This window comes from Castor canadensis, chromosome 2 (genome assembly GCF_047511655.1).
Source record: "Castor canadensis chromosome 2, mCasCan1.hap1v2, whole genome shotgun sequence".
In the NCBI taxonomy this organism is placed as follows: Eukaryota; Metazoa; Chordata; class Mammalia; order Rodentia; family Castoridae; genus Castor; species Castor canadensis.
Window position 1 is genome coordinate 128495939 of NC_133387.1, and position 27695 is coordinate 128523633.

General features: G+C 39.4%; 1 protein-coding gene across 7 annotated transcripts in view; it reads left to right on the forward strand.

Annotated features, from left to right (window-relative positions):
- Cdin1 (CDAN1 interacting nuclease 1) overlaps window positions 1-27695 on the forward strand; it is a 203704-nt gene that overhangs the window by 30612 nt on the left and 145397 nt on the right. For 6 of the 7 annotated variants that reach the window (XR_012445386.1, XM_020180880.2, XM_074065611.1 and 3 more), the window contains exons 2-4: window positions 17048-17093; window positions 17996-18060; window positions 24739-24799. Coding sequence is in view for 6 of the 7 variants with exons in the window: in XM_020180880.2 (XP_020036469.1) it covers window positions 17048-17093; window positions 17996-18060; window positions 24739-24799 (172 nt within the window). In the remaining variant the exon portion in view is untranslated. The remainder of the gene's footprint in view (window positions 1-17047; window positions 17094-17995; window positions 18061-24738; window positions 24800-27695) is intronic. The other variant, XM_074065613.1, reaches the window with a different exon arrangement.

A 27695-nucleotide genomic window follows, 5' to 3' on the forward strand; every position in this document is an offset into this window, starting at 1 on the left:
AAGTAGGTGCTTATTTCTTTCATCATGGAGTTGTCTGCTTTTGATCTTTTTTTTTTTTTACTGTGCTTATGCTTAAGCATAAATTTCAGTTATATGTTCCCTAATGGAATGAGTTGATATTTAAGTAGGTTTTTCTGGCAGTTTTGCTGTGACACTTTGGGCAGAGCTGGGCGTGACCCAATCTTGTGCAGTAGAGGGAGCATCAGGATTGGGTCTGCCTGTAGACCCATCTTCCTTTGCTCTTTAGTAGAGCAGGTTGGAAGGAAACCAAAGCAGGTGTCATGCAGGCCAGCCAGCACGAGATATAGACAGACATCAGCATTCAGCTGTGGGGAGCTTTGTCTGGAGAAGAGGCCCCAGTAGTCAGGCTAGCAACTTATTGAATAAAAGCTATCCCTTTTTTTGTTCTTTAAAGTCAGGAGGTGTATTTACTTCAGCAGCCTGCGACAGGCCTAGACTTGAGACACAGGAGGTAGTGCAGTTGCAGATGGGGCCAAGGCCACCAGTGTTCTTCCTCCCTAAAGATGGGGCTGGTCTGGAGCTGGTCTCAAGCTGGTATGGAGCCAGGAAGGCCCCAGGTGGAGGACAGGTGGCTGCAGAGTGAGCCAGGCAGAGCCTGGCATTTCCAGTCAGCTCATCGTGCACTTCCGGGGTGGGTCCTGTTGGAATGACCTCAGCCTTTGTATCAGGGAATGAAGCCTTCAAACCTCCTCCTAGACTGTGAGCCTAGGAGATGATCTTGATGCTGAGAGGAGTCTTTAAGCTTCTTATATTCAACCCAAGGTTTTCGAAACATTGAGACATGGTTCTCTGGAGCTGCTGATGTGCATTGCATGTCCAAGGTTGGGGAGAACCCACTACAGTTGTAAGCTACAGTTCTGAGGAATGGGCCTCTATGGGGTGGAACATTGTGCCTTTTGATTGGATGGGTGCTGTTATTTGGGGACTATGTGTGAAACTCAGTTGTGTTTTTAGGATATCATATACTATCAAGGAAAATGTATGTTTTCCCCTCTGAATTTATATATATGTGTATATATATATATATATATACATATATGTACGTATACATATATATACATATATGTACGTATACGTACATATATGTATATATATATGTATGTATGTACGTATACATATATATATATATATATAAAGCTGAGGAAATCAATCACCTAATCCTAAATTCTTACTTTTTTATTATCGTACCTTCTCTCAGATCTCGAGCCTATATACGCTTAAGATACGATGTAAGAATAACTATCAGTTCAAGTGATAGCTGCAACTATTTCTTTACAGTCAGTAGTTGCATGTTAACTTTATTCTGTGATGAATTCAGACCTGTCGAGTTGAGCTTTAATAGTGAATGGTTAACTTTGTTCATTTATTTATTTTTGTGGTGCTGGGGATAGAACCCAGGTCCTTGTTAAGCAAATGCTCTACCACTGAACTCCCCCAGCCACCAGATGGTGAGCTGTAATGGTGAACATGCCTTTGTGTGTAGGACCTGTTCTTCTGTGAAGGGTTGCTGTGGGTGATCAGGCGCTGAAGCCATGGTGGTGGAGCCCTCAGCACTTGGGATCAGACCCTAAGGGGTGCAGTGAGTGGGGTCTGAAGGGAGCCCTCTTGTGACTTGGACATTTTCTTGGCAGTGAGGCCTCTGAGCCTTATGTTCTGGTCTTCCAGGAGACACCATGAGCTTTCTAAAAAACCTGTAGTAAATACTTTCTTTTACTGAAACCAGATTGAGTAGAGTAAGTTGTTTGCAATTAGGAGTCTTGTGACGCACTGGAGTACTGGCTGTGCACGTAGTTTCTTTTATCATTGAAGGCTTGAGCCTAAGGCAAATTGCCTGTGTATTCCTGTCCTCCTCATTGTCTTAAACAGCAACAGTGCTATCACTAGCACAGTGGTGATGGCTAAGTGACACAGCTCCTGGTACCCAGTGAGCACTCTGTTACTGTTCCTGTCTTCATTATCACGATCACTATGACAGTAGGCTTTTACTGAGTGCTTTCTCTTTATTAGAGTTTAACAAAACTGAGAAAACATTAACAAATGGGATGGCCAGCAAAAGTTCTCACGGAGCAATGCCTCATTGTATAGTGTAGTCATGGTGGCTGAACTCCATCTCTGCTCATCCTCCAGTCTTTTTCAGACACATGGAGAAGTGGGGAAGGCTTTTAGAACCATCTAAGACTGGTTTTACTGGCGTGAATGACATTAAGTGCTGAGGTTATCTGCCAAAAGGATTTGATTATGAATCAAGAATAAAAGGTTTGTGGTAAGATTTAAAATTTGTGTTTCATAAGAGAAGTGCTTAATGCATCGTAAGACATTCCATTTGTGGCTTTAACATTGCCAGCATTTATTATTGACGTGGTGGTTGTAGAATAATTTTAGTCGGTATCACGGTGATGGTTGTGTTTTTAGAGAAGACTGAACATCTACAGTTTTTCAGACTAATGGATTGGGAAAACATAGCACCTGTTGAGGATTCACATGGTTTGCTTGACCTCATAAGAACACTAAGGAGACTATTTAAATACACTGCAAATTCTGAAAGGTACTTTTATGCTAACTGCTGTATTTCCTTGTCAAATTCTTAAATGAAGAGCATCAGCTTTGTAATCGGAGGTTGGGTTGAGAATAGAAGCTAAAAGACAGAGTATGAGAGTGTTAATGCCACTGTGTTAATATAATTGAGAACTTCTTAGGAAGAAAGTAATAAAGATGGTAGTGATATATCTATGATCTTTATAGATTATAACAATTATGAAATAAAACTGGCCAATCTTATTTTTTACCACTTTAATATAAGGTCCCTATAATGTATTAAATTAAGAAAGATTAGGAAGGCAGAACAATATTTTTGTACAGAGAAAGAATAAGGAAACATGTAAGTGCTTTTAAACAGTACCCTAAACTTACTGTGTGAGAAGGTTAGAAGGTAGTTGTTTATTAGACATGGACTGATGGTGATGATTTGGTAGCATTTGGACACAGAATTAAACTTGGCTTCTAGATATTCATTGCCTAGGATAACAGATAACAGAGTTGGCAGGATGACTGGTGGTCTTACAGGATTGCCATTCCTTTTTTTGTTGTGTTGCTGTTTGTTTTTTTGGCATATCTGGGGATTAAACCCAGGGTCTTGAGCATGCTGGGCAATTGCTGTACCCACTGTGTTACACCCTCAGCTCTCTTGCAGTATTTCATAAACTGAGGAATTCTTCTGAGAAGGGAGATCCACTCGAGGCCTTTTACATGTAGCCCAGCCCAGAGAGGGTGGGAACATCAGAGTAAGCAAAATTGGACATCATGGAGTAAAATTGGGCTGCTGACGCAGGCATGAGTTTGGTTTTCTGCGTAAGTTTTTAGAATCTGCTTCCCAAGAAATAGACTCAGGGTTAAATGTAAGAGAGAGCCTAGCTCAGCCTGAGAGTTTGAAAAATTAATTAGCTGGCTGAGAATACCAGAAGAGTGAGTGATTAATTGATTTTCAAAGTGTTACCTGTGGTGTAAGGCTGTCCTGTGTATTCTACTCGGGCTGTCATAATAAAACACCCTAGACTGAATAGTTTGAACAATGGAAGTTTAGTTTCTTACAAGTTCTAGAGGCTGAAAGTCCCTGAAATCAGGATACCTGTGTGGTGTGGCTGTGGCGAGGTCCTCATATGTCCTCACGTGGCCTTTCTTCAATTTGTACATCTGGATCGCCTCCATCTCTGTCTTCCTGTAAATCCACCAATGAGCGCTCACCTCATGACATCATCGCAAGTCTGATTATCTCCCAGCGCCCACACTGCTGATGCCACCACAAAGCCATCTTGTGGAGGACACAAGACAGCCAGTCCCTAACATTCATTCATCCTTTGCGGTGATTTGAGGATTGCTGGACCTGGTAACCTATCATTGTGGTTGGACTCCTGTTTGTTCTCTTGCAGATATGTTGCCTTTGGATTTTAACATTTCCTTTTTATACCTACTGTTAGAGTCCTTCCTTTTGTGTCAAATTTAAGTGCTTTTTAAATCAGATTATAATTTGTAAATTTATTCAAAATAGACTCTAAAAATTGTTTGTTTTTATAGGCTACATATGTTGTATTTGGTTTTTTTCCCTATTGTTATTGCTATCAGGCCTCACAAACCCTTATGTTTTAATATCAAAGTTAAAATATGTGTTAGAGTTATGTATTAAATGACACAAACATAATGTGTATTATATTCATACACGTAAATTGGGAATTCATAGAACATTGATTAAGTTAAATGCCTTGAAAATTGTAAATATTTCAAATTTTATTGAGCTAGTGCAGTTGTATTCACCCTTCTTATGTGTGGTTCTGAGAGTTTTAACAAACACATGCTGTTGTGTAGCCATCACCACAAATGAAATGTTGAACACATCACTTACCCCCTGCTGTGGCCTGAATGCATCTATAAAGGTCCTGATTATCGGTGTACTGATTACTTGCTTAGTACCAGTACTGAAAGGGTGGGCCTCTAAGAAGTGATTAAGTGATGAGCAGAGCCCTCATGATGAGATTAGGGTCTTTGATAGAGTGCTTGAGGGAATAGGTTAATGGCTCCTTCTACCACAGGTATCCTCATTGAGGCTGCAGGAACAGAGCACCAAATTGAAGGCCGAGAGCAGCCCTCACCACACACTGAGCTTTCAAGACCTTGATCTTGGCCTTGCCAGCTTCTGTAATTGTGAAAAATAATTTTATATGCTTTATAAATGACCTAGTCTCAGGTACTTTGTTACAGTAACACAAATGTACTGAGACACTGTCTAAAATTCCCTTTTGCCTTTTTGTGGTCTCCCAACCCTAGCACCTAAAAGCTGTTGATCTGTTTTCTGTTGTTAGATATTTTCCCCAGGATGTCGTAACAATTGAATCTTATGGGCTTTGGAGACTGGCACGGCACATTTGAGATTTGTTCAGGCGTCTGTGTGCATTAATGCACAGTAGTACTCTTGTGTAGTGGTGTCAGTTTGCTCATCCATTCCCCCATTGAAGGATGTCTGTGCCTTTTCAACATACAAAATGTTGTGAGCGTTTGTTTCTAGGGCTTTGAGTGTTCAAAATCTAGGGGTGCATCAGGATGGATCGCATGCAGAATCTCACACCTGATTTAGATAGGATTTGAGATTTTTGAGATTTGATATTAAGATGAGATTTTTAGACTTGTGTTAATGTTGTTAGGTGTTGAGACTTTTGGGGGCACTGGGAAGGGGTGAATATGTTTTACTTGTGGCAGAAATGTGAATCTTTGAGGCCAAAGGGTAGATAAGGGTAGGTTGGAAAAAAATAACCCCCTTAAAAATACCAGTCCGAAACCATGTAACCTTACAAACCTTACAGTGATTTAGGGTCCTGGCAGATGTGATAAAATTTGAGGGTTTTGAGATAGAGATATTTTTCTGGACTATTATATTGGAGTGGGCCCTAGAAAGAGGGAGTCAGAGGCAGGTTTTGTCATCCGTACATAGAAGGCAATGTGAAGATGGAACAGAGATTTGAAGATGTTGGTGGTACCTGTCTGTAATCCCAGCACTTTGGAGGCTAAGGCAGGAGGACCAAGAGTTCAAGGCTGGCCTGAGCTTCTTAGGGAAACCCTGTCTCAAAAAAAGAGAGTGAGAGTAGAACAGGGAGCAAGAAAGAGGGAGGGAGGGGAAGGGAAGGCAGAAGAGACAGGTATTGAGATTTAATAAATCTAACTCTTGGAGCTGTAGGACTGGTGATGTCAGAACTTTCAAGATGAAAATAGACTGTAGAAGTCAGAACCCATCACCATCTGTCAGATGGTGGAACAGAGAGCTAGAAGTAATCCAGAGTTTCTAGTTAGATTAAGTAAAGACGAGTCTCTACTACTGAGCTGCATTTCTAGGCTCAACCATGGGACTCTTGATGCTTTTTATAGTTTAATAAATATTTATAGAGTACATAAAGGTATCTACCAGGAATTTATAAAACTACAGGTTTGAAAGACTGAAAAATTACACATCACCTGGAAAAATGATCACTTTCTGTATTGTGAGGCCACATGTAAAATGTCAAGTTTATGTGTTATAGCATAAGTCAGAGTTTCATTTCTTACGCTGATACTCCAGTGTGTACATCACCTTTACTTATCCATCATCAATCAATGGCATTGGGTTACTTCTACCTTTCTACTGTTACTATTAACGCTGCCGTGAACATTTGTGCGTGGGCTTCTGTGTGGACTCATGCTTTTGAGTTCCTTTGGGTATTCATGGAGTGATAGGCTTGCCGGCTCATAGGTGACCTTGTTTAATGTTGTCACTAGCCAGCAAGTGGTTTTCCAAAACAGGTGTGCTATTCAGCATCCCCCAGCAATGTAGGAAGCTCTCCTTTCTCCATGTCCTTGCCAACCCCGGGTAATGTCTGTGTTTTCATTCGAGCCGTTCTAAGTGAGTGTGACTTAACACCTCCTCTGGCTTTAATTTGATGTTCCCTAATGAGTGATAGCAATTTCTATTTTCTTAGGAGAAATACCTGTTCAAGTTCTTTGCCCATTTTTTAAAATTAGGTTCTTTTTTCCCCTTCCATTTATTTTTACTAGGTAGGAAAGGAAGGGATAGTATTGGCTTTTCTTTTTTTTTTTTTTGCATGCATCCCAATATAAATATTAATTTTCACATAACTAGAATATTCATGATTTATTGCATGAGCTCCTTTGTCCTATACAGTAGACCATTACAACAAAGTTGGCTGAAAAGCAAGTCCATTTTTTCACTGAGCTGTGTTATATAAGAGGAGATATTTCTTCACAAACCACTAAATGACTAGGAATGATAAAAGCTATACTTTTTCTTGAAAGTACAAAATTATTTCTCCTAAAATTTACAATTGAATTCACATATAATAAAGCCCTACAAATTCTGACATAACAGTTCGAGAAGATGTAGTGACGAAGAAAAGAGAAGTGCTGAGAAGTGATAACTTGTAGGTTTGGGGAATGTTGTTGATATAACTTATGGTCTACTATATTTTACTCTTTTATTTGAACTATGGCTTAATTTATACCATTGCTCATAAATATATTGTGATTACTAACATCATTGAACTGCATTAAAAACCTGTCATCTTCCCATATTCCTATCTGTTAAAATGCCGAAACAAAGTGTTTCTCCAATAAGGCCCACTAAAAGCACAACTTATTTTTCCTTTGATTTACTTGTACCTAGTGTAAAATAATGCTTCATGTCACCTTGGCCCAATTATTTCATCTCAGTGACCTTTACTTTTGTCATTCTTAAAGGGAAAAGGTTGGGCTTAATCTAAAAATTTCTTATCTCAGGAACTATCGTTTTGTAAAATAACCTGATTTAATAGTGGTAGAAGTTATGCAGGAATATCCTGAGACTAATTATTATTGTAAGAATAGATGTTTTTCAAGTAGAATAGAGAAGGAAGAGTATTCTGCACTGCAGGGAGAAGATGGGAGTTAAGGTAAGTGGTGAGATTGGCGTGAAAGCTGCTCTGGGGTGGAAAACTGGGAAGAATTGTGGGTGCTTAGAAAGAAGGGACCTAAAGCCAGGTGGAGGAAGCTCTCATTGCTTTGCTGGGAGGATTGAGCATAGGCTGCAGGCACGTAATAGGGGAATGTTGGTAACTTGGAGACTGTGGTAAAAGGTATAGATAGAGGAAGCAAGGGATGGGAATCAGGGAGCATTTAATGGTATAGAGAAGTAGAGAAAGTTGTTAGAAGAATTTTTTTTCAGTGCCAGGAATCAAACCCAGGGCCTCTTGCATGCTAGGCAAGAACTCCAGCACTAAGCTACATCCCTAGACCCAAAAAGAGCTTTTGAAAGCTTTTGGTGGTAGAGCCACCAAGACTTGGTGACTGGTGAGCTGTCTCAGGTGAGGGTGAGGCAAGCATCAAGGATAACGGAGGGCACACTATAGAGACGCCTGCACATCATGCTTATTTCAGCATAGGTCACAGAAGCCCAGTTATGGAGTCAGGCCAGGTGCCCAACAGATGGATGGATAAAGAAAACGTGGAATGTGTACATAGAGTAGTGTTGTTCCCCATAAAGAAGAGTGAAAGTACATCATTTGTAGGAAAATGGATTGGAACAGAGTAAGTGAAATAAGCCAGACTGAAAAAGACAAGTATCACATGTTTTCTCACAAATGCAGAATTTAGATGTGGGGGGAAAAGACGTGAATATAGAGGGGAAGTTTTTGGGAGGGAGCCAGCAGGAGGGAGATAGAGAAAGAGAGGGTGATGAGTAGGTGAAGGTGGTCATAAGCATATCATATGCACATAAGAAAATATAACAGTGAAACCTGTCAAGAACTGTGGAACATGAAGGAGGATAAGAAAGTAATGCAGGGGTGAATGTGACCCAAAACAGTTGTTTACATGTATGCAAATATTACAGTGAAACTCCTTTGTTCAATAATGAATGCATGCTAATAAAAAAAACAAGAAGGACCCAGAATAACCCAGGGGGTCAGGCGTGATGGCACACATCTGCAACCCTAGCACTTGGGAGGGAGGTTGAGGCAGGACAGCGAGTGCCAGCCCAGCCTGGGCAACACGAAACAACAAAGAAAGAAAGGAGGGGGAGTGAGCAAGAGAGGGAGAGAGAGTGGGATAGACCCATGACTTACAACTCTGTAGCTCAGGCATCTTAATTTGTGGAAAGATTCTATTTAAGATACATGGGATATGAAAATGAAACCATGTTTGCAAGGAAGGAAAGTGGTGGTAAGTCTGATCTAAAGATATCTGCTACCAAGTAGGCGAAAGCATTGTCCTTTAGTAGCTGAAATAAGAGTGGGACTGAGAAGAGGTGAAAGGTGGGGCTTCCCTCTCACCCCCCCATACATGTTTGTGTATGTATGTGTGTTTATATATTTGGGAGCTATGGTGTAGTTGTGGGAACACAGCAGGGTGAAGAGAAAAGGAAGGTGGAAAGAACTCCCATGAAAGAAAAGTAGGTAATGAGTATAGAGTTACCAGAAAGTAGTGCCCTGGAGCCCAGAAGAAGAGAGACTTAAGGAAAGGGGGCAAAAGTGCCATTGCATTGGTCACATGGGGAAAGTATGGCTTTGAGGTTTAGTGAAGAAGTATGTCACTCTTGCTTTAGTTGAGGGTGGGGGAACCAAAGTTAGATCGCCACAGGGAGGCTAAATAGGATTCATGGAAACAAAGGCCTACTAGACCAAAGACGCAGTAAATGGTCAGTGCTGGGACAGCTCAAGTGGTAGAACTTTTGCCTAGTTTGCATGAGGACCTGTGTTCAATCCCCAGTACTGTCAAAAAGGAAAAAAAATGGACATCATTTGAAAGGTAGGCCTGTTGTGGTTTAGGAAAACAGCACATGTGAACATATTTGGAAGAAGAAAATGAGAAAGAGCTGGAAGAAAGTTGAATTCTAACCAGTAACAGAAAGGTTGTAAATATCTTCACAGAGAGGCTATTACCAGGTTGTCACTATCTGCTAACTTTTTTTTGCAGTCATAATAAAATTACTACAAACTTAATTTAAGAGCGTCTCATAATGTAATCTAATCTGATTTATTAAACAAAGAAAGAAACCATTGCAGGAAGAAAAAAATTGAAATTTCAAAAGATGACTGATAAACATCTCTTACAGATCTATTATTATGTATATAATGCATTGAAGTTATTGGGATTACTTAAGAGAAAAATGACCACAAGTCTGGTCTTGCTGGCGAAGTTAAGTATCTGTCACCCGGGCTTCTTATTCTTTTTCTGATTTATGTTATGACTTGTTCTAAAAAGTTAATACCTAAATTTAATTAGAAAGGCAAGAAGTATAGGTACTTAAGCCTGTAATTAAATCAGCACATTTGGAAGAGGGTGGGACTTGGAGCAGAAGAGAATGTGAAAGATCAATTTATCCAGCTCCTCCTCATTTCCTTTTCCCTTTTGTCTCCATGTTTAGTTTTATTGTGAAATATAATGTAAGATATGCTGAACCTGGGAACCTGTCTCTGTTTATGTTTGTCAGGTGCCTTTTACTTTTACAGATATAAAATATTCTAACACTGTTCTGCATTCCCTTCCCCTTCAGATTTTTTTTTTAATCAACAATTAAAATCCTCCCTGACACTTGTCCCTGCTTCTGTCCTCTCTCCTTCAGCTGAGGTGTCTGTGGTCTTGAGATTAGTGCTGTCATTCTCAGATTTCTTTTATTGCATACATTTATGTCCTTGAAAAATAGGCACTTATCTTGCCATTTTTACATTTTTGTATAAATAATATCAGTTGTGGATATAATTCAGTAGCATGCTTTTCTTAGTAAACATGATAGCCTTGAGATTTATCCATTTTGGTATATGCTAGAGTAAGTTCCCTACTTTGTTTATGCTTTTCAGAGTTTGTCATCTTTGATTTTAACATAGATGTGCCATGTTCTACCTGAAGACTGATAGGAGTTTGCTGATGTCTTTGCTAGAACCTCCTATAGTACAATAACTCCCTTTCTCTTTTCTTATGTTGAGTTGATGGTATGGGTTTCCCAAAGTTATTTTACCACTGTCACTGCTGTGTTCTACACATCTTCTGGCATGACCTCCTCTGTAACCTGTGAGTTACTTATGCATGCATTCTGTTTTGCTCTCGTTTTTGAAACACAGTCTCACTATATGTTCCAGGCTGGCATTGAACTCTCAATCCTCCTGTTTCACCCTTCTGAGTGATGGGATTATAGGTGTGTACCACCGTGCATGGCTATGTGGTTTTAATTTCTGAAGATATGATCATTAAATTTAATTTAATTACCCTTTGATCAGATTACCCTTTGATTAGATGTGAAGTCCTGAGCAGGATGTTGAGAGCTTTACAGGGTCATAGGATAAAGTGTAGAGATCAAGGCCCAGCAAAAATTAGAGCCCTTGGGCTGGGACATGGCTCAAGTGGTAGAGCACCTGCTTAGCAACACGAGGCCCTGAGTTCAAGCCCCAGTACCAAAAAAGGAAAAGAGAGGGAGAGAAAGAGAGAGGGGAGCTCTTATAAATTACTTTTGGGTGGGACCCTGACAGGTCCCATCCAAGGATAAGTGGGAACTGAATTTAAAAGCTCTTCCCAATAGTTTCAAATTTACCTGATTGACACCATAAATTAGTGCCTGTGATTGGACTTCTGGTGCCCCCAAGTATCAAATTGGAATCCTCTCTGAGGAAAGACAGCCTTACTTTAGCCTTCACAATTTTTATGAAGGAGTTTTTCCCATAGTGTGACACTGCTACACAGAAGTTTTAGAGTTTCTACTGTGTTCAAACAGTTAAAAAAAAGGTTGAAACATTCTGTAGGGAACTTAGCTGAAAAAGAACCAAATAGGAAGCTTAGAACTGACAAATGCATGATTCATCTCAGTGAATGGATTTAACAGTAAATTAGACATTAGTGAAGAGAGAATTTGTATGCTAGAAGGTAGGGCGAAAGAAAATAAGCAGAATGTGATACAGAGCACCATTTGAGTGGAACATATGAAGAGAGAGGAGACAGGTTACCATAGGAACGTCACCATTCATGTTATGAGGAGGAAGGTGAGAGCAGGGTTTGAAGTGTGTGTGGTCCCCAAATGTTAGAAGATACCCAGTCACATGTTTAAATCCAATAAGTTCTAAGCAGAATTTCTGGTTAAAACTCCTGGAAATCTTAAGGGTAGGTAAAGGAATAAGACAGGTTGTAATTTAAAAGAGCCATAGTTATTGTTACTTGACATCACTGACAGAATGGTACTGATGGAGTTATTAAAAGAAAATGATTCCAGATGGAGCAGTGAAGACAACATATGTGGCTGAATCTGGGTGAGCAGAGGTGGTGTAAGCAAGCACCCGTCTGCGACTGGAGGTGCATGTAGACTCAACGTCCTAATAGCAAGGAGGACTTGCAGATAACTGCTACAGTATTTTTATTTCCTCCACATACAGTTAGCCACTAGTTAATGACAGTCTTCGATAAATTGATGGTGCTTGTGGTTATCTGGGATAATCATTGAAAGAATAGGAAGCCAGTACATAACTTCAAAGCTGCAGGAGAAAAATAGTGAAGATGTGTTAAGTTAACTGAAAGACTACATGAAAGAAGAGAGAAGGTATCGTTAGTGGTCGAGACAGTTCGCATTCCATAAGGTAGTATATAAACCTGGATACATCAGCATTTATATTAAATGTACGTGATTCATCCATACTACCTGAACTTCAGGAGAACAGATTAGAAAATCCCAAAATAAACTCAGTTATTTGCTTTCCTTAGACTCACCAGCACAGTCCAATGGGCAAATAGTGTGTCAGCAGTTGGGTATTGTGGAAAAGTGATGAGCTGTGGCCCCTGTCTCAGCAAATGAAATTAATTCAAGATAAACCACAGAGCTCAATGCAAAAGGCAATGCTGCTAATCTGCCACGAGAAAATATGCATATATTTCTTCGTGAATGGGAGCAAGACGAGACAGAAGAGCACTGAAGCAAAATCAGAGAATTAATGAGTTGCGATTCCTCAATTACAAACTTCTGCACTTTAAAAAGAGACTGGTCCTGCCTGGGGGGTTGGTACCGGCGGGAGCAGGAAGAGGTGGGGAAGGGGGTGTAGGAGGGTGAATATAGTGCAAATGCTGTGTACACATGTGTATAAATGGAAAAATAAGACCTGTTGAAACTCTTCCAGGAATGGAGGGCTAAGGGGGATAAAGGAGAATCACGGAGGGGGAAAATTTTAAATTAAAGTATGATATATTTGATGCATTGTAAGAGCCTGTGTAAATGCCAAAATGTACCCCCTCCCAGCACAACAATAAAAAATAAAAATAAATAAAAAAGAGATACTGTGTATGGGGCGGGGTCAATGGCAGGGAGGGGAAATGGAGAGGGTGGAGGGGTGAGGAGGATCATAGTTATGACATGTTACGTGTGGAGATAGCATAAAGAAACCCACCAAGTACTGTGTTTAAAAGGGAGGAAGAGATTAAGGAAATCTAATACAAGGAGGAGCTTGCTCAAAATACACAGCTACGTGGGCTTCCATCTGAAATCCCTTTACTATTGATGAGTCCTAAGGAAGGTGCACTGAGAAAGCACCACAAGGAGCTGAAGAAGCAGAGTGGACAGCAGTGTGCTGGGCAGATGTGCAGCCCTGTAATGTTGGTGGAGTTTAAGTCCGCATCTCCCCTTGAAGAGCTGTCTGACGGTGTCTAGTAAGGCTAGAATTTGCACATCAGAGCCTGATGCTTGCTACCATTAGTGATATGCATCAGTGCACACTAAACATCACGGGTGAGTTCACAGCCAGTGTTACGCACCGCAGAGAACTCGTACAGTGAGAATGAGTGGTGTGCTTCCTCTAACGGTGGTGCACAGCCAGGCACAGTGACAGAGACCAGACGCCGGAGGGCACATACTGCATAATGCCCTTCATCTGAAGTCGCCAGAGGGCAAGGCCAACGTGGAGAGCCCAGGTTTCTCTGTCTGTGTAATAAACTGCAGAGAAAAGCAGAACACCAATGTGAGAGGCAAGGGGTGGGGATGACTAGGGGGTTGCTTTTGGAATGCTAGTGGTGGTGTTGACCTAAATGGTTTCCTTCCTTCCCTTCCTTTCTTCCTTTCTTTATCCCTCCTTCCTTCTTTCTGTCCCTCCTTCTGGATAGGGTCTTGTGCTTTTTGCCTGGGTCAGCCTTAAACTGCAGTCTTCCTACCACCGCCTCCTATGGTAACTAGGATTGTTGCACACATGCAGTACCACGCCTGACTTGTTTTTGAGATGATGAGGTCCTGGTAACTTTTTTTTTTTCTTTGCTGGGGCTGGCCTTGATCTGCAGTCCTTCTGTCCTGAGTAGCTGGCATTACAAATGTGAGCCGTGTGTGTGTGTGTGTAGCACTGGGGATTGAATTCAGGGTCTCCCACTTGCTAGGCAAACACTCTGTCCCTTGAGTCACAGCCCAGTCCTTGTTTAATGTTTTTAAAATACTTGTTATGCTATGCATTTGTTCCATATGGTTTTTTTGGTGTTTTATTCATAGTAAGTAATTTTAAAAGAGGAATATGTTAATGGCACAGATAAATGGTAGTATCTTGTGTGGTAAAAACATGCTAAAAAAAGTATGTTTCAGCCAGTCACAATTTCAGGTATTTGTGAATGTGTGGGTATGGATACCGATCTATGTATCAGACACAATAAAAACACAGGAAGGTCGCAGGCTAGAATGAATGCTGACAGTGGATGTTAGAATTTTACATGGAGTATGCACTATTTTATAACTAGAGAACTCTATTAAATATCGTTTTATAAAATTAAGAGCTTCAAGTGTATTGTCCTCTATAGAGAAAATGGGCTGTTTATTCTTGCCGCGTTAAGGGAAGGGTTTAAAGAACTGCTTTTTATGAAGTAAAAGACACATCTCTAGTCAGTTCGAGATTGTTGAGGCCATGGTGGTGGCTGGAGGAGACTTCAGCCATAGGGAGAACAGTGGATGATTTCCTATAGTCTTAATATTTCTACTTGCTCCTGCAGTCAATAGTTCCTTTATCTTTCAACACACAAAAAATATTGTTTTTATGTAGTTAATTAAAGGAAAACTGCAGTTTGGTTTTTAAAGTGGGGAATATTATCTAAAGCCATCATGTTTTTGGTCAAAACACTTGGCCTTCTGTGGCTTCAATTTTCCATCAAAAATGCAACATACCCCACCTTTCAGGATTGTGTGGAGTGTGGTGTACATCATTTTAGTGCTTCAGCAGGGTATTAGCAGGCAGGATTTGCAGAACCAATTCTGTAGACTGTTAGAAAGGCAAATTACCCTAGGGATTAAGAATTTGGGTTCTGGATTTGAATATGGATATTTGATTCTCAGCCCTACCACTTACATAGCTATTGAATTGTGTGTTTTACTTAACTTCTCTTCCTTCATCTCCCCATCTTAAGTGAGGACAGTCATATGGTGGGGTGAGGTTGGAGGTAGTGAGCTCTTCAGAACTGTAACTTTGAGATCTTCTGACCCTGATCCCCTCCCCACCGGCCCAGTCCCTTCCCCTGGAGTCAGTGTCTTGTTTCCTGCCTTTGTGGTGAGGCATTTTCTCAGAGTCCTGTGTATTCAGGTCAAGACCAAGAGGGACAGATAGACAGTGGCTGGCAGACCACCTAGCAAAGCTCACTTAGTTCTCTGCAGCTTTGTTTTCATCAAACAAAACCAAAGCGTTTGGGATCCGATTCTTTCTTTATGTTGTTACAATATTTTTAGATCCAGGCAGTTTTTACTCCCAGTGGAACTGGAATCTTCTCTTTGACCTTCTTGGCCACAGAGAAACATGGTTGTCCCATAGACTGTATCCATGGCTTTATTTGAACTGAATTTTAAGGTTTAAAGACAATTTTCTGGCTGTCATGGATGGTATCTCATCCTAGTTTATACAGTAGCTTCAACTCTTGGCCAACCTCTCACTTTGAATGTTTTTTCTTGAATTTATTTTCTAGCTTCTCTCAGCCTTCCCATTCAGAGCACCTGACGTTCCATTTTGTTTTATTAACAGTTTACCAATTCAACCACATTATTTCTACCATATTTTCTAAACTTATATATGGGTGTTCTGTATATCGTTAAATGGTTAATAACTTAAGTCTGTTTCTGTATAATAAGGGGATCTCTATTAATAAATCATAGATATCTAACATTTTAATTTATTAAGTAGTTTATAAAGCTTTGGCCTCCGTTTTGCTATTTTCTTTTTCCCAGAAGCTAGTTTTCAGCAGCCCTACCAGAGTGTGTGGTTTGTATGTTAAGCTTGGGTAAGCCAGGCATCATAGGCAGATTTTCTATGTAAAAGTGGGTTCACTTCCCATTTTAAAGGGAAATTGAAAAAATCTGGCTATAATAAATTTATAATTGTAATCAATCATTTCTTAGTACTTTTGACTTATTGAAATAGTTCTTTAATTATGCATTGGTTTTCCTTAGTGAACATCTTGATATATATTTTTAACCCACTCATGTAAGTTGGTATGAATAAAGAGGGTTAGAAGCCAAATCTAAGATGGTCTGCAGAAGGTGACACCATTTTGACTGTGAGTAGACAAATATCATGTTATTTTTATTTCATACTCTACAAATGCTCTAGGATGTGCTTAAGATGTTTCTTTAATAAATAGAAGAATTTTAATAATTCACATTGCTTTGGCATACTATAAAAGCCAGACTCTTTAAAGTACCATGTCTTCAGTTGCATTTTGTAGGAAAATATCTCAGAAGTGATTGCTTTCAGTACATGATAAGGCAGCTCTATCTGCAGAGGCTCTTGAACAAGAGCAGCAGTCAGGCATCACTTGTGTTTAGAGCAGGAAAAATTCCAATACATTTCTAAATGTGAACAATTGCAAGAGAAAAATTCCCAGTCAGGGAGCACATTTTCCAGGTTGCTTCACTGCCAGGTTTGATGCTGCGATTTCTCAGATGAATCAGACTCGCAGCTGACTTTGGGGATGGTGCACTCCAAGGACCTCTGCTTCCTGCTGTGAAAGCTTCTATTTTCAAAGCATGCCAGGATCAGTGGGAATATTCCAGTGTTATCTGTGTTACTTCACTAAGACCAAAGTTGTTTTTCACTCCCAAATTTCGGATAGGTACAAAAGAAAAAACTGTCTGCTAGGAAAATAAATTTCAGAATGTTGTCAATGTATGAACTGTGTGTTCTCTACTACTTACAGGGTTGAACTCAACCATTTGTAGTAATAAACCTTGTTTTCTTGTGGTTCCCTTTAACACCATTGCATACTATCGATATGATTTACAGTCATTCCTAAAGTTTAAAAAAAAAATAATATGATACTGGCCGTTCCTATTTTCCCTTTCCCTTTTTCTCTTTCCTTGACCTAGCCGCAGGAAGCCTTTGTTTGAGGTGTTCATCTGGAACAACTTTTCCACACTTGTTTCCATGTTCTGTTAGATTACAGGGCAGCAGGCCTACCTTTGAAGCTCCCTTCCCTTTTGTTTCTTGGCCATGCACTCCAGTAATTAACTTTGTCCTTCTTTTATTTGTTCCAGTCAATCGCAGGCCACTCTGCAGAGCATCTTCTCCCAGGAGTACCAGGTTAGAAGTTTTCTCCTTTGTGAGGGTTGACAGGTGCCTAATTGAATGATGAATGTCCCTTTATTTCTTTGTAATTGAACTGCCAGCTCTCTGATTGGGTTGGAGGATGTTCCCTTTCCACATCAAGCACCGCCTGCGTCTCAATGGAGGCCCGCCAAGCCTACCCATCCATCTGTCTAATAACATCTAGCCTTTGCTTATTTGGTGGACCTGTAATAAATTATGCTAAACCATTATTATTCTGACAATAATAATTTCCCTGTGTTGCGTGGCTCTGTGTGCTAAATGTTTGCTGACTTGCACTGTCAGTGCCGTTTTCCACTGCTGACAGAGATGATGATAAATGACCATTGCTAGAGTGGCAGAAGGCAAGAGAGGCAGAAAATGGAGTCATTTATCATGAGATGACAGGTGTCAGTCAAGTGGCAAGTCTCTATGGAATTACTTTTTGTAGTTTTCAAATAAGTTGTTTTTAAGCAATGTTCTTCCTGGTTAAAAATGGCAATTGGATTGTAAAACCAGAGTGCAGAGGACTTAGATGGAATTGAATTGAGGGAAAATTAATATAAAGGTTGAAAGAAGGAACAAGTTTTTCTTTGCCCTCTGTGGCCCTAAGCAAACTTATTTAGATTCAATTACTAAGACCCTGTTGACTTTTACATATATACTATACTTAATGGTACAGTCTGAAGATACCCAGCCTAGCAAGAGAGATTAAAATGCATAGGTTCATGGAGTAGAAAGGGGAAAAAAATAAAAGTCCTACTAACACCAAAATCCCCAAGCTGTTATTCAGTCTGCCCTGTATGTTAGTCCTTGGGATGAAGCGCTATATCATTGTTGTCTTGAACCTGATCTATGACACAGCATAGAGATTTTTTTCTGTTCTTGTTTTGTTTCAGAAGCATATTAAGAGAACACATGCCAAACACCATACTTTGGAAGCGATGGAAAGTTATTACCAGAGGTATGACCTGCCTGCCCCACTAGAGGGTATCATAGTACTTATTAATTGTAATAATAATTATGAATAAATTAAGTTATCATTAAAGTAAGTCTCTGTATCATGTCCCAAGACATTTTGTTCTGTATCTGTTATTTAAAAGTTGTAGTGTGTGAGTTTCCAGTGCTTGGTTTTGTAGATCTAAAGGATGTAGTAGTGCTGTCTTCTGTGTGTGTGCACATTCTGTGTGTGCAGTACTGCTGAATCTCAGTTGACCACCTGAACCTTTGATAAGTGCATGTCTTGTCTAGATGCGTATTTGTTCATGCACATATCGACATGCTTATATGAAACTTCTCAGAACAATTCTCATTGATTTCTTATTTAGATCCGTAAGTTGAAAAAATAAGAATGAATTTTGATGGAGTATTTTGCACCATGGTTACTGGGTTATATATCAAATAGGAACATATGGAGATACTTCATTTTGTATAACTGTCACATTTTAAAGAGGGTGTTATAGTTTAAAAAGAAAACCTTGGATATTAAATCAGTGGTATAGTATCCAGAAAATATTTTAACTTCAGAATTACTTATTATAAAGAGCTCTTGACCTCTTGCTCTGAAACAAACAGAACCTTTACAGTAGCCTGATATTTTTAATTCTAAAATTCAGACTGTCTTCATAATGTGACTGAATAATTTATAACACTAAATGGAAATGGTTTGCATGAGAAATAATAGGTTGGTTTCTTAAATATTTCAAGGGCATGTTGGAAAGGAAAACTGTTTGAAATATGCTCTTAAATTATTATACTCAACATTGACAGACCAACCTTTCTGTGGTGAGAGTGACACTACTGATTGTAGGTGAATGATTTTATGCATGAAAATTTTATGAATGAAATAAATACATGGATAAAATATTGGTGTCATGTTTCTGTAAAGTCTATTTTTGAAAAATTGAGATGTAGATATTGAACAGAAAAGTGATTGAACTTAGATTTTAAAAAAATTATTCACTCTGCCCACCTGGTAAAATATATCCTCGGTTCATGTAGTGAAAAATCTGCAACAATGCACGCATGCCCTGTCTGTGTGTGTAGAGCGCCTATGAACAGGTGTTTGTACACTTGAATACAGGGGTCATGACCATCTTGGTGAAGTTAATACTGAAGTCGTGACCCTAGTTGCACACTACAGAACTAAGGGTGGTCCGGAAGCCCTGTGAAGCCTACAGCTACTTAGGCATCAAGACCCTCCAAAAGAAGATGAAAGATTTTGCCAAAAAATATATTCTTGTTTGTACAGTCTGAGGCTGCCATATAAAGTCCTGATTCTATGTCCAGACTTAAAGCCTTGCGACATCAGAAGAGGAAACGGAGCATTTTAGGAAGGTGCTCTTAGAAGTTTAGAGATCCACTTGTAGGTGACATTCACTTGCCAGCTTGCAAAGTGGTTCCTTTTAATTAGGTGATTTCTAAAATTTCTAAGTGCTACTTTTTAAAATCTTGGTTTCATTAAAGAGTGTATGTAATTACTGATTATGAAAATCCTTTTTTTAAATTATCCAGTTAGTTTAGGGCAGAAGTAAACATCGTAAGTATAGTTAGTAATCAACACCTGAGTGAGTAATAATGAGAACAGGGAAATATCTTGTGTTTCTTTACATTTATCTAAGTCTGAGAGTCTCAGGTATTCTGAGAAGTTAACAGCATTTGAAACAAAAACGTGAGGGTAGGCCATCATGGACCCGTCAGAAGAAAGCAGTCTGGCCAATTTCTTGCTGTACCACCCTGCTCTCTATACTTTGCTGTGCTGTGTGCCTGAGGGCAGCCCTGTTGCTACCTTCCAGATGCATTGACCTCCCCAGCCTCCTGAGTTCAACGTGCAGGTTGAATGTCCTGGGTTTTCACTAAGGAAAATTGGCTTAAAAGGTTTTTGTTTGTTTTCCAGCTGGTCAGAATAAAGGCAAATTGTATTTTATCAATACATATTTAACAGTTTAAAAATGTTAATAACAACTTACTTAGTTTTTTTCTTTTATAAAAGTAATGCCCCCTATTGTGAAAATTAAGCACCTTTGTGATGGCATAAAAAAAAAAAAAAGAGTGATTGCCTATAATTGTGCCTCTCAGAGATAACTACTGGTTAAAATTTCATTCTAGACTTTTGTCAACCCATTTCTATATAGATGAAGTCATACTATATGTGCAATTATGAATCCTGAATTTTATGCTTGGAAAAATGTATATAACATGATACTACTTTGTAAAAAGCTTTCTGTTTTCTTATAAAACAATCAAAACTTGCTGAACTATTCTTCTTTTAAACATATATGCATCCAGTGTTCTGTAATTGTAAATAATACTGTGATAAACACCTTGATGTGTGAGTCTACATTTTTGATTAGCTTCTTTATTTATTTCTCTGTGTGTAATGACTAGTACAATGTGAGCATTTAAAACTTTTATTGTATATTGCTAAATTGCTATCTAGAAATGGCCAGAATTGTTCCATTCCTACCAGCAAGATGAGAGAATTTGTGTGTCTGCCTTCTTGCTAGCATTGAGATTGTGTCAATCAAAAATTCCAAGTCTGTATTTAATGTAATTGCATTATGGTTAACTGAAATTTCATGAACTCCAAACAACAGTAGGAAATACTAGGAAATATTTTCCCAGTCTTTTGATTTATTGAGGAAATGTCCTCAGTTTCTAAGTTGTACAGAGACATCTCCAGTGTTCATTTGAATACAGTTCTCTGTTCTTTCACATTGTACTATTTTATTTCCAAACAGGAAACACACTTGGTAACAACTTATCTTGGGCTTTCTAAATCGGTGCACCCGGGCTTATGTGCACACACACACATAGTTGGTTACCTTTGCAAAGTTTAGAAGTGCTCTCTCCCATCTCCCTTCTTCAAACACATAGTGGCCAGTGGGCCAACTTTACTAAGCTTTAGAGAATCAGATCAGTTGAATTTTATTTGGATGTACACATGGAGAAAAGGTTGGTTCAAATATGATACTGATTTTACATGATAAGAATGGTTTCTGAAAGTTTGTCCCAGTGATGGTCAGTCTTGATGGTTACTTTGGATTGAGAAACACCAGGAGACTACTGAAGCACACTTCCCGTTGCGTGTATGTGAGAGAGAGCGTTTCCAGAGTTGGGTAGATAAGTGGGGAGACCTGAACATAGGCAGCACTATCCAGTGGCCCCAGAGGTGTCCTTGAGGCATGTATTTTGCTCTGGCCCCTTCCTGTCTGTCTCTCTGTGTTCCCTGGCTGCCGTGAGGGGAGCACCTCTTTCCTTGCCATGCCCTTCCTCCATGAAAAGCAATGGAGCCAGCTGGCCATGTCCTAAAGCCTCTGAACCCATGAGCCAAAATAAGCCTTTCCTCTCTTGAGTTGTTGTTCTCAGATATTTGTCACAGTGATGACAAACTGACTAACACGCCAACTTTGTTCATTTTGTACCATTTGCTGTGTATTCACTCTGTCCCACCTATTTTGGGACAGAAATAAGCCCTGATACAGTGATAAAAGTGCAGTTCTGTGTGTTCACACAAGTGATGTGATGAAGCAGAGAAAGGCCAAGTTAGGAATTTCTGACATGCCCCACATGGGTGTTTTCTATAATCAGTATGTCCTTTGATGGCATAGCTGAACATTTGAAATTTGACTAATCTGTCACTTTGAAGTGGTGGATAATTAAATTCCCCAGGAAGAACAAAACTAACTTCAAATTAAATTTAATCCCTCTCCCCACCCCCAGCACTTCTGAAGTGTTACAGGATATAGTTTGGGCTCGGACTGGGGAAAAATACATTCAGAAGCAGCTCACTGAACCTGAGCACTCCTGCTGCCGGCCAGCTGGCTTGGTGGTAGGTTTCATCAGTGTTGGGGTTTGGCTTCTTTACCTGACGTGGAGAAGCCTCATCAACATGTGGCTAGGAATTCCCACTGTGGCAAGTGTGGCCGTAGACCGGGTAGATACAGGGGATGACTGTTACTGTTTGACCATCTCCTGTTTCTTTACATTTGATAGAAGTTTCCATTGTGAGTTACCAGGACAATGACAGATGCAACTTTGTAATTTTGACTGAAAAAAACAATTCCATGGTACAAGCAGTATGATTCCTGGCTACCCTGCCGCTGTGTGCAGGCAGCCCTCACCTGGGTGCAGATGACAGCTGCACTCAATGTCACTTCCTAAGGGAGGGGCTTCACAGCCAATTTATCTGAGTTTAAATTTTATTGTAGATATGTCAACATATTATGCATTTACTTCCCATTCTTATTGCCATCCTAGGCTGTAATACCTCTGTGATGGTGGAAGCAGGAATGCTTTGTTCCCTGCTGCTTCTTTGGAGCCTGGAATATGGGCCAAAGCCATAGCTCTCAGTAACATTTGTGGGTTACATGAATGTTAAGTAAAGTTCTAAAGCTGTCCTAATATCAATATAGGATTAAATGCCGTGACCTATAACCATCCCGTAATAAATATGCTTGTCTGATGGTCATGAACATGGTTAGTTGGTGTGACCTGACCAAGCTGATTGGTTGGTTGGGCCTTGAGCAGGCCGGTAGTGCAGTGGAATTGCTGTGCAGGCTGAGCTGCTCAGCCTCCCTGCTTCCTAGGGACTGTCCTCTAACCCACACTTACTGTCTTTTTCTTCTTCTGAAAGTTCTTATTTACTAGTCAGCTTCCTAAAGGATGTATTTAAGTAGTGTCCCAATATTTAAGTAGTATGCCCAATATGTAGGACATAGATTTGGGAGAATTATTTTGAACTTGCAGTGATCCTGAGGCTCCCCCCACCTTAAATAATCTGCTTTCACGCCACTTTGCTTATAGGAACATTTTCATCTTTGTAAGTGCATTTTTGAAATAACATAGTATAGTGTCTGGTCCTGTCAGTTATATGGAAGACAGGCTTCACCTATTAACTTTATTTTTTGCCATCAGACAAATAGCTTTGATGTACTCACAAAAGAAGATGGAGAGCATGCTCATGCCAGATTTTATCTGATTGTCCAATATGGCTTTAAATTTTATTGAATTAACCATTTATTAGAGAAAAAGTATGTTGGGCTGGGAGGTAACACTGTAGCTGAGTGCTTGTCTCACATGCCCAAGGCCCTGGATTTGATACCTAGCACCACAAAACAAAAAAAGAGGAAGTATCTACATGTACCCACCTACTAAAACCCAAGAACTGTGCTAAACACAATAAATTGAATAAAATGCCATTCCCTGGCTCTCATGAGGCTTTCAGCATTACAGTTGTAACGGGGAATGTTTTGAGATAGACAAGTCCAGTGGTCACGTTATCCAAGGTTTTCCTGTCCATGGTTTCAGTTGACCTGTGGTCCACTGGCATCATATTGTCTCGATGATCTTCCTTGTGACCTATGGTGAGAAGGTCAGTACTGGCCCAGAATCATGTTACAATGTCCATGTCATTCACCTCTCATAAGCACCTCTCACATCATCATCATCATCATCATCAAAAGGGGAGTACAGGTCTGTAAGCCATATGGAAAAGAGACTACATTTACATATCTTTTACTGTGGTATATTATTATAAACTTCTTGTTTTGTCATTGTCAGTCTCTTCCTTTGCCTAATTTATAAAGCAAACTTTACAACTGGTATGAATACTTGTAGCAATGTGTAATACACATAGGGTTCACTAATATCCATCTCTTCAGATGTACCCATCCACTGGGTGTCTTGGAATGGATCCCCTATGTAAGAGGAGGGACTTCTGTTGTTAAGGAAAAACAGGATGCTATGTTATATGATGAGAGATAGCCACAGTGCCCCTCGACTGTATGTGAAGGGCAGTTATCTTACTCTTGGATGGTGGTGGATTGACAAAAGAGACATCAGAGCTGACTTGTGAGTTAGCTCACAAGTAGGAGTGGGGGAAAATGACTAGAGATGAGGCCAACAGAGTAGAGTAGACAGAGATCAGATGTAAAGAACCTTACAAGAACTGCTACATGGTCATGATTTAGTCTTGAGGCTGAATGTGGGGCTTCTGGAATGTTTAAAGGAGAAATGGCACATTCAAATTTATATTTTTAAAAAATCTCCCATGCTCCTTTTGAGAATGGAGCGGGGGACTTTTGTTTGTTTGCTTTTTGTTTTTGTGGTGGAGTTATGTGAGACCTTGAAATTATTACACAATCCAAGGCAGGTAAAATGGTGGCTTGGGTTACCTAATACAGGTGTGCTGACTCACTGATGACAAGTCTGTTTCTTTTATTGATAAGGTGTCACCCAGCCTTGTGAAACAAAGGTAAAGAAAAAGGGCACAGGTTTGCTTTTTGTAAACTTTGAGAGTCAACTTACTTCCCTTTCCTGAGATAGTTGACTGTAGCACAGCCAAAGCCAAGTGTTAGGGACAGTTCTTTTCAAATCCCCTCTGTCGACAGCATGTGTTAAGAGGTAGAAAACAGTGGATAGCCTGTGGCTGTACCTTCTGCCTCATCTTCAGTTAGTCGGCCGGGTTTAGGGTGACTTGTTTTTGTTACCTTTTCCCTCCAGCAGTCTCCTCTGACAGTAGTGTCCTTTAACAAGTCGAGTGACATTGGCCCAGGAGAAACGTGTGCACACAAGGGATGCTGGCAAGTCCATGCTGGCCTTTTCTTGTCACCGCCTTACCATTTGGTTTTGTCTTGTCTAGGTACCTGAATGGAGTGATGAAAAACGGAGGTGCCCCGGTGCTCCTGGAGCTGGCCAATGAGGTAATGTTTTTGTTAGAATTTTATTTAAACCTTCATAAAACCTAAGGGGCCTATCTAGAGTGGCTTTGCTTAGAATTGTAATTAACCTTAAAAAAAAAAAAGATTTTTGAGGTGCACTAGACATTTAAATTGCTCCCTGATCTCTTTGTACTTTTAGTAATTGGACAAAGAACTTCATCTGTTAATAAATCAGTTGACATAATTAGTCTGCTTCTTTTAAGGCAAATGTATAGACAGCTTCTTAGTTTCTTATTTTGTGGAAAATTTCAACCAAACAGCTCAGGACATGCTCTTCTTAGGATAGGTTGTCTTAATTTACTGTGAGAAATACCTGTGTCAAGTAGAGAGGTATGCCAAGAAAATCTGTGCTAGCTATTATAAAAATAAAGAGAGAAATAGTATACTTAAAAATATAGCATTTACTTGATTTATTTTTTTGTTCATAAATCTTTATTATCATACCAAAGGATACATGCCTCGTGGAAAAGTCTCTTTCTATGAAGAAACAGTATCCTTATTAACACCAAGTGTAAAGTGATTAATTGAACTTATTTGTTAACTCTGATGTGCTTCTGTTTAGGGAAACAACTAACAGCCTTACATTTAAAAAGGAAACCCTAAAGATTTCTCCTGAATGAAGAAGCTGTAAAAAAGTTCATAATAGTTGCAGAGAGCATACCGAAAAATAAAATATTTAATTCTTTAACTCTAAAATATTTATCCACTGTAATAAGGCCAATACAATATTTAGTCTGACTTGGAACAGCCTGTGCAAACCTCAGAGGGACAGGATGAAATGTACACTGTTTTTGTGTTGCATTATAATGGAAAACATAGAAGCAAGGCAGAAAATGTGTGTTTGCATTAAAGATGACTTGGTCCTATAAGCATTAAGTGTTGCAGTTGCAGCAAGTTCTCCATGTTACATTAGCAAGGAAGGATGGCTTCACTCACAGCTTCTGTCTGCTGTACACCGCTGTGGTCAGCAAGCGAGCAATTACCTATCAGTTACTGGAGGGTTTTAATAGTCGAAGCTATGTCTACATAATCTGATAGCATAGTTAACGTGCAGAATGGATTTCCTTCTCCTCCCAGAAAAACATGTTTTTTATTCATTTCTTTTCTATTTTTGGACCAGGTTGGTTGCTTTTTAACTATCTGCAGACTTGTTTGTTAATAAGTTGATAGTAAGTTGAGATACTTTACTATAACTAGGAATTTAGTGATTTTCCTTTGTGAAGAAAGAAGAGTGAGCTAACCACCTTCCAGATACAGCATGTAGGAAGGTGATGCAAATGTGGAACTTATCTTTATAGACGATGATGTTGACGACACAGTTTCATATAGTAGCAATTTATAGCCAGTTCAATTTTCAATAGATAGTTCTGTTGAGTGTGGCTTACTTAGCTGATCTCAACTTCCCTCTTCTAGTTATATGGAAAAATTTAACCCACCAGCACCAACACGAACCACTACATCATTCAATCTGTTATTTACCATGAGTGCATAGTAATATTTAGCTAAAAATAATTATTTAAATGTTTTTTTCCTCCTTTGGCTGCTGATTAGAAGAGAGGGTATAGTACTTTCTGCGAAGTTACTAGCGCATCAGGGAACTGTGAAAATGTCTGGTGCAAGACCATGGCCTCTAAACAACCAAGCTACCATTTTTATATGATAGCTAACACTTGAATGCATACACTTGCAGCTGGTGACAATTGATGTGATGGTAATACTTTATGAGTCAGTATATATTTAATCAGTGGAAACTGTAAACATTGATGAGAAATATATTACACTGGCATATTGCAGTGTATCAAACTCTCTTAGACAAAAGCACTGACTTATCACCTTAAGTTGTGGGTAAGGGTATAGGTGACCATCACTGATTTTATAAATGTCTTAATACTATTTTCCTTGTTTCAAGGCCAGAAATGAACATTTTAGGGCATGTCCCCGTGTTAGTGATAATAAGATCAGTCAGTCTGTTCTCTCCACACGAATATTTTCAAGTTAGATTTGGAGCACTGTGAATTTTCCTTGCATGCTAAACGTGACATGAAGCATGATGGCCTGTCTCAGAGAGAGACGGACACATGATTAATATGAAAATTAGGGAGATGCAAGCACCTGAACTAATAGGGTAGTCCTTACTCAGGCTGGACTACCTTCAGTAATTTCACCATCTTTCATGCGTCAGCTCTGATGTGGGTTACAGGAGTAAGCAGCTTGGTGGAAAGCGTTTCTTTCTACTTGGGGAATTTAAGGGCATCCGAGTACATACTTATTTGAAAAAACTGTTCGTACAAATGAAGCCAGCCTTTGTGTCTAGTTACTAAATCAAGATAAAATTTCGGTATGAATACGGGACTTGAAAACCTGTCAAGAAAACTTTGTGGTGATAATATATGAGGAGTTTTGCTGTCTCACACCTAAGGTAAAAGGGCTTGTTCTAAGAGCCATTATTACTCTTAAAATCATGTCCATTCCTGGTGAAATTAAATCAGTGGCTAGGAAAAGACTGGAGGAACAGAAGAAAATGAAAATGTCTTTACAAAAGAGTAGATGCATCTTTTAATTAATTAAAATAACTCGGACTGAGTATTTGTTTTCTCTTTGGTCCTCTATTGAAAAGGTTACCTTCCTGGGTTTTATTAACTAACAGCATTTCAAATAAGCCTAATATTATTGTTGTGGTGCTGATATGTCTGCAAAATATTTTTCTTTTATCAGACAAAATATTTTCTATGTAAAGAGCGCCTAACAAATCTCAGATCTCTAAGGATAAATCAGGAAAATCCATATTTTTGATGACTAAGGATATTTGATTCATTTCTGAAAAACCGCTGAGTAACAAAAGAGCTTTTTTATTTGAAATTGCATTAAAATAATGTAA